The following is a 12,369-nucleotide window of genomic DNA, read 5'->3' on the forward strand; positions in this document are numbered from 1 at the left end:
TTAATTATCCAGCCTGTTCTCAGTTCTTAACACCCAACAAAAGGTGGGGATAAGGGTATGCTGAGCCAAAACGTTCTCTCTGGTTTCTCTCCAGATCTATCTGTGAACAGTTTGAGTGGAAAATCAGAGGCATAGCAAGTTCCCCGCACACAGGAGTGTGTACGTTCAGTGTTACATTCCACTACCACTGAAGTAGCTGTTGCATTTCCACAGCCAGAGGACCCAGTACACATAGCTGTAGACCTGGTAAAGATTTATTCTGTTTTTCCCATGTATAAACAATGCTGTTTCCCAGACATAAAATGAACAGCTGCAATATCTGAGAAGCATCCACACTGCACATGCTAACTGAGACCCTTTGGTTTTTGTCCTTAATTATTTCACGATTTTGAATGTACTACCAACATAGTCATTTGCGCAAATGAAGCAATTTGCAGAAGTAATCTGAGCTTGCATATTGTCCCCAGAAGAGTTTGTAAAGATACCCAGTGTTCAGAACCAGCTGGGACATACTTAAAATTTTTTTTTGGTGGTAGTGTTTTTTTTGGTTGGTTGGTTGGTTGTGTTGTGTTTTTTTTTTCGGGGGGGGGGGGGGGAGGGTGGGGCAGGGAGGGAGGGAAGCTTTCTCTCTGAAACCATCTTTATGCGGCAGAACTAATTCCTCAACACAGGGTTGCCCTTCCAGAAAATAAGCAGAAATCAAACTGGCACCCAGCCGGAATACGTAAAAGAACAGAAGAGAGGAGAATGTATGTTCAGGAGAAACCAAACGATTCTAGCCCATCACACAGTGTGAGCTCTGGAAAGATGTCATAATTGTCATAGCAGGGAAGAACACTAAAAATACAGGTCCAGATCATCCTCTGACAGCAAATCAGTGAGAGGTACCTCTGGATGGGGCTTGTAAGGTTCCCTGTTAGAAGCTCATCATGCTGCTCCACTGATACAGAAGGGGCAGGACTGCCCTTCTGCAGTCATGTCAAGCCTCCACGTCTCCACATCAGTTCTTGCTTAAACTGTGCTCATACAACCTGAAATCCAGTTCTTGTTCATGTACGTAAAAGGCTTCTATGCCCTTTTTTCACTGAAGTACCTCATAAAGAGTTCCAACCAAAGAAGCACGTACCTGCGCTTGTAGATCCAATTCCTGCAGTGAGCACAGACCGGGGTGTAATCTTTACTGCATACTTGAGAAACTGAGATTTCCCCGTACCTGGGTCTCCAACCAACAAAAGATGCGATTCACCTTGGAGGAAAACGTTGATATAGGAGTACACGGTACATATACAGAGAAAGATATACACAACATGCTCTGAATTCAAAAATGCTTTTAATTTTTCGCCTCACATTTAGCACTAGACGTACATCATAAGGTGTAATTCCATGTAACACTGCACTATTTACTGGGTGTGATGAATTATTGTTTATTAAAGCATACGGTCATATTGCTGCACCCAAATCAAATATTTATAATGAATTAAATTAAAAACATTTAAAAACTTTCCATAACGTGAGTTCTTACATTTGAGAATACTCATTTCTCAGATTCAGCTCACTCTTGAATGTGAGGGCGCAGTTACGATTCCACTATTCAGTTACTTAAATTACTGCAAAATGGTCTAATAAAATCATCAGTTTGTTTTTCTTAACTGATGTTGTTATATCGACAACAGTTACACAATTTAGAAATTTCAAAACAACACAGGTAAATAATTTGGATACTCAGTGAGACTGTCATTTGGAAAACACGAATACAACTTCCAATTCAAATACAAAGTCTATAACCTTATTTAGCTGCTGGAGCATGAAGAAAATCCTGTATTTGTACATACTGCACGTATTACTTGAGAATTATTATGACCTACATAGATTATGACCTGTGTACCACCTGGCACATGGCATATTTGCCATCTAATAACAACAGAAGGAGAATCAGCAGGGGGATAACTTACAGTAACAGATCTAAGTGAGAAGTGCTGACAATCACAGATGGAAAAGTCTGGCATTAGGAAGTAAATTGAATCCTTTAAATTTTCCTTTCAATGTACTATAGTGATCCTTATTAAGGAAACATTAATATTCCATCCTTTGATGCCAAATACTGCTGGGAATATTCTACCAGAAATCATTTTAAAATGTCACTTATACAATAAAAAGTGAGTTTATGTTTGATCTATAACAATTGCTGTTAATATTCTACCTAATGGAATCCTGAACACACGTTTTTACCGCATTTTATTTGGGAAAAGCTAAAATAAAAAGAGGAAGCCTAGACACCCACTTAATTTGTCTGAGATTCTGGAAGAATACTCGGCATTAATCAAAAATTACTTTCAGTCACGAAAATGAGATTATTATGCTTCTGAAGCCTTACTGGCTTGATTCTGGGGGGTGGGGTGAAGACAGGAATGGGAACAACTGTTAGACAAGGGTCAGATACTATCAGAAAAAATACTAACCTCTGATTCGAGTTCCAGTAGCATCGATCCTCTGCACACCACCAGCAAGCACCATGGCTACAGCCAACTTCACCAGGTACAATCCAAACACTTGAGGACATAAGCTAGCCAAAATTTCATTCCTCCCTAGAACAGGAGCAAAAAAGTGGCACTCAGCACTGCCCTAAGAGGAAAACTTGCTTTCCCATGGACTTTTTTTCCCTCATCGTCTTAACTCTGTTTCTCTTTCAACCCTTCTGTGTGTTCCCCCTTTTCCTCCTCCCTTCCATAGTCTCTTTCCAGCAAAAGAGTCTGCTACGATAATTTTGTTGGCTTGGAAGGTGTGTAACAGAATTAATTCTGTCCTTTGAAAGCCTGATACTAACAGCACAGGGATCACAGGCTTAATGCTATACATTACTTCCATTGCTAGGGCATAGAACAAAGTAACCAATTTTGAGTTCTTAACATAATATTTTAAATTTGCCTGGAAGTACACAGTACTGGCAAAATACTGTAGGCACATAACAGATGAGTTGGGGCATGTGTGTCTCTTTTGGGGGTCTTTTGAGGGAATTAACACATCTGTGTTCAAAAATGAAAATTTCAAAACTTTGGTCAGCCGCAGTGTAACTTGAGATTTAACTCCACAGTTGCCTCTGTTTGACTTTAGATTTGTTTGCCTTGTCAACGCTGAGCAGCTCAGCACTTCTGCTTCCTCCTAGATACTATCCAGAAAAAGTAAGGTCACCTAAGTTCTCTTGGAGGCCTGCCATGGTAGACCTTCTCAGGACACACCTAGCACACAGAATTAGGAACTGACTGACAAGAAGTGCAGTAGTAACTACCATAATCTCTTGAAAAACAGTAAACGTGCACGTACATCCTGTTGTGAAATGGCCTATTCCTTAGACTCATTAGTTAGGCTTGATCTCTGCCCTCCCCAGAGAGGACTCTACTTCAGAGAAACAGCCTGGAAGGAACATCTTGGGTGGTCAGGGTTCTTCTAATTTCCATCCCAATTTGCTTGTAGCCACTTCATGTCCATTTATTTTGAATGGGTAACATTGCATAAAACCACATTGCTCCCTGCAGGCTTCCGAAAACTGTCCCGAGAATGAAAAATTAATTGGGGCCTTCAAAGTGGATCCTGAATTACTTTCTGAATGTTTTCAGAACAGGGTGATAAGAAATGTTCTCTTTCCAAACAGCAGGAGGCTAACAATTAAGCTGCTTTCCAGGAAATGCAGTTCTGAAAAGTCTTTGTCATTGATAAGATCTCTAATTTCTTATGTGAGCTCTCTGATTTTGAAGCTAATATGGTCAACATTGCTACCTGCTTTTCCTCCCATTTGCCTTTTAAGAGGAAAGACTAAGACCTTTCCAGGGTTTTAAAAGACAGAGTGCTATTCTGAGACAGTTCAATGACACAGACCCTAAAAAGTCCATTGAGATTCCTTGTGGTTCAGGAGGAGACACTTGATTCTGGAGAGGGACAGAGTTTCAGACACAATCTCCTGGTAACTGTTAGGTGGCTGACTGAAGACCATGGTAAGTTTAGGATCAAGCATGCTGAACACTCTGGCTGATGGAAGCCCCTGTGAACTGGGAAGCTCTCTCCATATATGATATGAGGTTCTGCAACACCTAAATCACAGAGCCAGGCATCTAGGAGTTAGAATCAAGGCAGTATATACTGAGCTCTGTGGCAAAGATTCAGAGCTTAACTGGGGATGCAGAGACAATGAGACAGATCTTTAGCCCCAGAGTCAACAGCTATGTTGGCTAAAGGCATATCTGGTCTACACTATTTCTTCTAAGGGGTATACTTTTTCTTTCTTGATTATAAAGCATGTTACTTTTTTTTTCTTTATATTACTTCTCATTTCTTGTTAATATATGTTCCAGAAAACACTTCTCAAAAGAAGGAAAATCAATGCAAGATGTTTGATACTATTTTTTCATTACATTAAAGTATTTTATATTCTTCTACTGGAAAAAAAAAGTATTTTTGGAGGAGTTGGTAGTGGGAATATATGGGCAAGTAAGTATGTGTCCAGTCACTGTACGTTTACTCCTGATTTCATCAATTTCCAATCACGTATCTTATTTTAAAGCTGTCAACTACTAACCTGCTAAGGGATCGTTCCTATGCTTTTCCCAGAAGTCTTCAAATTCCTTGCGGACTTCTTCATCAATTATAACCCCTGCTAGCTGCTCATTATTTACTTTAACATAGTTGGCTTTCAGAACAAGCTCCAAGTCACAGCGTGCATCCTCGTGGAAAGGTTTCCACCTCTGCATTACCACTCCATACACTGTGATGTCATCTCCTGGGGGTAACAACAAAAATCAGTAAAATAACTTCTGACCTGAGACATGCAGATGTGTCAGCTGTGATGGATAAAAGTGCAATTTAAATCCTGTGTTACAGTTACTGATTTTTTTTTTTTTTAACAAAAACCAGCAACAAAAGACAATCCTCCTGCAGTTTGAAGTCTGAAACAAACATCACCTAGCTTGCTTATGGCTGTGGTAGGAAGTTGCTATGTCCATCTATCTCTGTTTAAGGTAGGTGAACTCTTAGTTATACCTATCTATGTTTTCTCTTCTAGAAAAGACAAATTCATGGTAACCTGTGAAATCTCTTCTTTCAATTAGGTTTACTAAACAAAAATTTAGCCAAAGCTTATCTGATTTCTGATAACCTTTATGAAGAATTCCAGTATCCTTCATGAAAATGCTGGCCACTGTGCTCTTCTGAGGCAGTGCAACCAGTAACGAGCATTGAGTTTCTTGTAGGGATGCAACTGTTTGAGAATTTTTAGTCCATTCTTATTCATCCACCCACCAGCTAGCTTCCTATAGTAAGCCAAGCAGCTCTTTCCATCCGCAGCACTCCTCAGACAGGAGGTCAGGTTACACAGCTTTCAGAGCCACAGAAGGACACCACACTCACGTGCAGTGTGAGATCACCAGAGGCTTGACTGTTCTTACACTGCCAAGACTTCATACACTTTCTGTACATCGCAACAGATTACTTACTCAAACTGATCTGTCCAACAATCACGATGTAACGTGTGGATGTACAACATTTTCTAGACTGATCTTTGACTGCCATGCTCACTTCAGAGCTGAAACAGCGTGGCAGATAAACATATCTCATTAAAGAGACCCTCGGCACTGACAGACCACTCGGCAGAGATTCATCTCAAATGAAGAGTAAAAGCGTTTATGGTACAAATATACTGTAATATACGCTGTATCCTCACCAGACTTGCAACTGTCCACTAAGTCGTCTTCCAGAACAACCACCATGCAACGCGGGATGCTTCCAACAGACAGTCGTTGGACCTAGGAGACAGGAAGGAAGAGCACTTCAGAAAGCACCTTTCAAAAACCATTTATTGTTGCTCTGGCTTAAGGACCTGTTATCCCTTCCTGGAAGCGAGGTCACTGCTTGCTTTTTCTCACAGAGCTTACACGGTAAACAAGCCACTGCTGTCAAGAGCTTAATAATTTAATGCTGATGTTAATGGAAACAGATCTGGGTATTAAATTAGCTGAAGGTGCTCAATCCTGGCAGGTGCTGTGTGATTTCAGTATCTTGCTGAAAAGCTCACTCAAAGATGTCATTTGAAAGAAATGATTTTTTGTTGTTGTTGTTATAATTTGAGTTATTTTCAGACACTTCTTCAGTAAGCAAAGTTTACTTTGGGTAATAAAGCACGTCCATGGGTTAGATAACCCTTCATTGAACTACATACTGAAAGGTTATTCTCTGTATTTTTCTTGTACATAGCCAAAATTTGACAGATTGAGATTTAATTGTCAAGGATTAAAATCGCACACAACCAGGTGAATGTGTATTGATAAACGTGCCGCTGACTGTTGCAATTCTTTTTCTTTTCTCCAGGGCAAAGTCTATGCAATCTTGTCACAGTCTATTTCCAACCAGAAATCTTTCCATTTACAGTTAAAGCTTGCAACAGTTGTTAAAATACCCACTGCACAAGAGCAAGAACCAGAAGTACCTTTTCATTATGCAGCACAGGATCGTACAAACTAGAACTCCAGATTTATTCATTCTCTAGTGGCTGGGAAGGTTAATTCACCCTTGTGTATTATCTAAACGGCCACGGGCAGTTCACATCACCGTCAGCACTGGTGGTACACGCACAGTTACTTGCAGTGCTGAGTAGGAAACACGAGTGAAGCTCATTCTTGGTTTAACTCTACGGTGTTTAATAAGCCCAAGCTCCCTTCATTTTTGGTTTAACTCTACAGTGTTTAATAGGCCCAAGCTCCTTTCCCATCACAGGGATCTTCGTGCCACACAGTAAAACGAATGTAGCAGAAACTATGTCAGAAATAATCATGCAACACAGGGTTTATTTCCAAGAAACAGTTTGATTCCCTTACTTTTTTGCTATTCTGAACTGTGAGGTGCATGATTTCTGTTTCGTAAATTTCAGTTTTCATACACAGTAGCACACAGACTGGCACCACTACCTTCTTAACTTATAAAATCAACCCCCTGAAACAACTGAGGAGATCTTAAAAAGGATTTATGACAAAGACACCGAAAGTATAAACAAACATAGAAACACTGGCTACGATATACCCTACTTATTCTCAGTTTTTATACAGTGTAGTTGCCTTCTGCTTGTTTTGTCTCAGTTATGTGCTACTGTAAGAAGAGGCCCGATTGTTACTCCTCCTCCACCTTAACTGGACTTGAGGCCTCACTCAGAGGCAAATGCAAATTCTGTGAGGAGCACATCTCCAGTAATTGGTGATGCAGCTGTCGACTGGCTGAAGGAAGAAGACATTTGCAGATCCAATTTACATCTAGACATCTACACCATAACACCCTCCCCCCTTTTCTCCATCTTTTTTTTTCACCTGTTCCTGGATTTTGATTTCCTGATAGTCTCTGCAGCTGGTGGGAGAAGAGGTTGTTCCAGAGAGGCAAGTGAACTTGGTTGAGTTGCAGCCTTCTTCATTCAGGCAGGCTGATGGCCGACAGAAGGCATAGTACTGCTCAAAGTCAGCCTTGACGACAAACACGTGCTTGCACTTATCGCAGATGTAACTCCGTTCAAACTCCAGGACTTTCACCAGACTGGTACGTATGACAGTCCCAGTAACAGACAAGAAGTGACCCACATCCCTGGTTTTAGGAATGTGCTCTCGGGTCAGCTCTGGGCAAACGGGCAAACCTGTTAAGTGAGAATATGTGCAGCATAAGACCAAGCATATAAAACATATCCTTACAGTGCAGTTCAGCAGCAAGACTAGAAGAAGGCTGAGGGAGTTGGGGTTGTTCAGCCTGGAGAAGAAAAGGCTCCAGGGAGACCTTACAGCGGCCTTACAGTGCCTACAGGAAAGCTGGGGAGGGACTCTTTGTCAGGGAGTGTGGAGACAGGACAAGGAGTTATGGCTTTAAACTAGAAGAGGGGAGATTTAGATTAGATATTAGGAGGAAATTCTTCACTCAGAGGGTGGTGAGGCCCTGGCACAGGTTGCCCAGAGATGGACAATGTGGATGCCCCATCCCTGGAGGTGTTCAAGGCCAGGCTGGATGGGGCTTTGGGCAACCTGGTCTGGTGGGAGGTGTCCCTGCCCATGGCAGGGGGTTGGGACTGGGTGGGCTTTAAGGTCCCTCCCAATCCAAACCATTCTGTGATTCTATAAAAAATGTCAGACCTATTAACAGTAGCTGCTGCTATTAATGTTTCGTAAGTGTAATTTACCAATTCATCTGTTACATCATAAATCCAATTCATTGGTCTCAGACAGTGAAAAACACCAGATGCTGATCACGAACAGAAAATTGAGCCATTTTACTCTCCTATTTTTGCCAAGAGTCATGAATAGTCACGAGCAGTTTGCATCCATGAAGAAAGATCCCGATGCTCGTAGATCTACTTATTAATTCAAATGATCATCTGGAAATGCCACTTATTCTCAACTGGTTTGTCTGAATTACAAAACTTTAGCTATGCTACTTAATTGTGGTCCAGTGTTATTCCCAGGGTTAAACGAGCGTAACTCCTCACCCTGTGTGAATTCTCGAGTCCCAGCAAATTTTAAATTCATTGTCTATGAGCACTGGACCTTAATTCCAGGTTGTGTGCCAGTAAACCTCAAGCACAAGGAAGGTGCCAGAAAAGGAATGGAAGAGGGAAGAACACCACAAGAGCAAAATCACTCCTATGCCCAAACGAACAGTGACAAGGCTGTTGTGGCACTTGCTCTCCTTCACCTCCACCCACCCCATGAGCCAGGTGCGTGCTGCGCGGATCCCACCCCTGCCTTCACCTGTACGGGCATCGCTCAGCACCACAGCTGCTGGAAACCTTGGGAAGATGAATCTAACTCAGTCCCCTACAGAGTCCTTATACAAATAAGCGGCCTCCGGAATGCACAGCTGAGGACAGCATCAAAATACTGCCCCTCTGGAAGCTATTTCAGAGGAAAATGTAGAAGTTAACAAGTATCGACTTAAACAGAAGTTACCTTCTCTTAAAACACTTTCTTACAGTTTTAGTTACGGAATAGAGCTAGGAAATGGGGATGTAAATAATAAATCTGTCAGGTGTTTCTAAGGGGACCAAGGCTATTTGTGCATTTAGTTCAGATCTGCTCAGTAGCTTTGGCTGGTAAAAAAAATGACAAGGCATCATATACTTATTTCAGTATTTTCAAAATCGAATCTTTCATTTCAGACATGCTGAAACATGCTGCTTCGATGCATTTAAGCAAAGTGTTTGACTTTTTGCTTCTGTTTAAAGAAAATATTATTAAACACTAAGCTCATTTTAAAAGAGTAAAGGTAAAAAAAAAGTAAAGTAGAAAGGAAGTAATCTGGAAAAGAAACGAACTACTTACTGTAGAACTAGAAACAAATTAATTTTGTGGTTGGCTGTAACAAAGCCATCTATATCTTCCACCAAACCTGTCAAAAATTCTTATTCTCCCCTGGGTTTGCATTTTTATTCAGCTTAGGCAGAGAAAAACAAACAAACAAACAAAACCAATGCAGTATTTCCAACTGTTTTGGTATCTTTTCCCAACCCAGTGTTCGTGCAGCTCAACAGCCTTTGCAGAAAACAACACATCTCACACTAGAGAGAGCTGCAGCACCGTTAGCAGATACAAGCTATCATCGCCTCCCTGAGTATCAAAGAGACAAGAGCCTGCACAGGGAAAAAGAGAGCCTGCACGCTGACTGTGTCAGACTGACAAACTTTATTTGAGTACGTGCCTCTCTGAGTAAGCACACACATTACTATATTAGTAATGATGTGTAAAACTGAGCTACCAGCAGCAGCTTGGCCATCAATAGCCTGAGCACCACGGAATCAGTTAACAGCAAGGAAAAGTCTTTTAATGGGTTTCCAGGAAAAGGAGAGGTTGTGCCATTACACAAGAACTCAGCGTATACTTAAGGGAAAATTTGGGCAGAAAAAAAAAAAGCGCCTGCATATCGTTTTGATTATCTTTGTTTCTTCAGGAGCTGGCCTTTTGGTGGTACAGAACATAAACCAGATTTTGTGGTTCCTTTGACCCAGCTGGACCACACGAGGATAACCCTCCCCTGCTCTTCTTTTTCCCTCCAGTTTAGTGATGGAGAACATTGTGAGACTGCTGATTATTTTCTTCCGTTAATGATCGGTCAGATGTACCTTTATCATGTATTTAAATTATTTGATCAAATCTAGCTAATTTTGCCTGAGGTTGATTAGGGAATATTCGGACAAAACATCGCTGTGGGAAGACTCCAGCAACAGGCTGATATCAGGAGCAGGAATGTCTTAAAGGTGCAGCCACTCATGCAGCAAGCATCTGCCCATTGCTTTGCTCCTTCTGGTACTTCCTGGTAGCTTAGAGAACGATCACACTTGGAGTACAAATCACCCTACTCTCATGCTGGAGCCCTGAATAATGTAAACGCAGAGCACTGTGAATAAAGTTTTATTTGCTCTGACTTTATCAGCACAGTGAGATGCACATGGTTGCAAAATTCTGTACAACACAGAGGCTGTCCTCGTATGCCACAAAGTCAGCAGTTACCAACTGCAGTAACATCCAACCAGGTAGCAAGCTGTTTGGTGTTTTCCCTAAAACCTCAGACAAAATAGCATTATCAGAGCCAGCGGGGTAATTATATTTCTGACGTATCCATTTTAATGTCAATATTTTAATGAAATGTACCGGGACAAAACAGATGTCTGCTTTAACAACTGTGATTCATCTATCTTCAAGCTGCCAGAAGACTAAATGAGCATAAATAAGCCACTCAGACATGGAGCAAAGGAGGGAAACACAGGTCGCCAGCTCTTGGCTTTGCAAACTAGACAGCTCCAAATGGTTACGACCAGAAATGACCAGACGAGACCGTGCCACCACCGAGCCTAGTTCTGTACAACTGGCATTTTAACCCCAGAACCTGTGATCCACACCTACCACACCTCAACGCCACTAAACACTTCCCAATAGTGAGGAGTAATAGCGTAGCAGCTTGTAGTGAAAAAAGGACCAGAGCCTTTATCGATGACCGTTCCTGCCAATAACCCATTCCAGTTTTGTAACAGGTAACTTTATCACAACTAGTTCAGCAAAGATTTTAACCACATCGGATAAAACTATCACAAGACAACTCAAAATTTAGACTTTGCCTACCCTGGGAGGCAGCTGGAGCTAATGAATATGAGCCAATTTAGACTTTAAGGAAGTCAACCAGCAAGAAAAGCTAGGAAGTACAGATCTTCCTCTAAAACTTTTTTTTATTAGACCTTCTGGCTGACAAGAGAAATAACCCGAGACCAAACGCCGGTTTGGGGAGCAACTTTTCCCACGGAAAGACGCTGTGACAAGCCTCCAGCCACTGCACGCACCCCACTGGGGACACCAGCTGGCCTGCCCTACAGAACTGCCTGTACCTGCAACTTTTGGGGTTTCTTTGCTGGTTCCTGTTCAACAGGCACCACCAACACTGCAAGAGCATGACCAGCCACGCTCCCAGCCCTTCCCTTGACATCCTGCTCGCTGGCACAGCACGAGGAGAGTCGGAAGCGCTGTGAGAAGGCTCCAGGCTGCCTTCCCCATTGCAGCACTCACCCGAAATCCTGGCGTGGAGGTTGGTCTTCACGCAGAGCTCCGGCGAGGGCTCGGCGGCCTGCAGGGCTGTGACGGCCGCCCGGCGCAAGGCGCTGTCGAAGATGGGGAGCACCTGCGCGGGGAAGGCGTTGAAGTACTCCCCGATCTCCATGTTGGTCTCGAAGAGCGTCAAGGCGTCGACGACGACGGCGTAGTGCGCCTCGGCGTCCCGCTCCCTCAGGATGCCCAGCAGCTCGTCCCGGTGGTGCTGCAGCACGTACGACTCGAACACCTGCCCGATGAAGCCCACCTGCTCCGCCCGCAGCGCCATGCCCGGTCTGCGGCCGGGAACGCGGGGTCAAAATAAATAAAAATTAAAAAATAAAAACAGGGGGAAAAGTGAGGCGTTGGGGCAAAACTTGGCAGCTGCGAAGGAGCCCGGAGGGGCTGCGGGGGTGGGCGGTGAGAGGCAGCGGCACCTCCGCACCGCCGGGCGGGACGACCCCAGGCAGGCAGGCGGCCCTCCTGCCTGTCTGTCTGTCTGTCTGTCAGTCTGTCCGGTCTGTCTGTCTGTCAATCGGTCCGTCCGGTCCCAGATGGCGGCAGGCGCGCGCAAGTTTTGAACGCGGCGGCGCCGTGCGGCCAGACGGGAGATGGCGGCGGGGCCGCCCCAGCTCCGCTCCGCGGCCCGAGCCCGCCTCAGGCCCCGCGGGCAGCCGCGGCTCTGGGCGCTGCCCGAGACCGCCCCAACACCGCCACCACGGCCACCGAGGCCACGGCCCCGGCCCCGACACCGCCAGCCGGGTCCCGCCGCCGCTCCCTCACC

At 43.7% G+C, this 12,369-nt stretch overlaps 1 protein-coding gene across 1 annotated transcript in view; it reads right to left on the reverse strand.

Annotated features, from left to right (window-relative positions):
- The window catches only part of MCM9 (minichromosome maintenance 9 homologous recombination repair factor), a 46,718-nt gene extending 34,564 nt beyond the window's left edge, over positions 1-12,154 (reverse strand). The window contains exons 1-6 of the mRNA XM_035538896.1: positions 11,565-12,154; positions 7,344-7,660; positions 5,711-5,792; positions 4,571-4,771; positions 2,460-2,585; positions 1,127-1,246 (exon numbers count right to left, since the gene is read on the reverse strand). Of these exons, the coding sequence (XP_035394789.1) occupies positions 1,127-1,246; positions 2,460-2,585; positions 4,571-4,771; positions 5,711-5,792; positions 7,344-7,660; positions 11,565-11,874 (1,156 nt within the window). The 5' untranslated portion in view covers positions 11,875-12,154. The remainder of the gene's footprint in view (positions 1-1,126; positions 1,247-2,459; positions 2,586-4,570; positions 4,772-5,710; positions 5,793-7,343; positions 7,661-11,564) is intronic.
- Positions 12,155-12,369: the final 215 nt, after the last annotated feature.

Source organism: Cygnus atratus, chromosome 3, assembly GCF_013377495.2.
Source record: "Cygnus atratus isolate AKBS03 ecotype Queensland, Australia chromosome 3, CAtr_DNAZoo_HiC_assembly, whole genome shotgun sequence".
Lineage (NCBI taxonomy): Eukaryota > Metazoa > Chordata > Aves > Anseriformes > Anatidae > Cygnus > Cygnus atratus.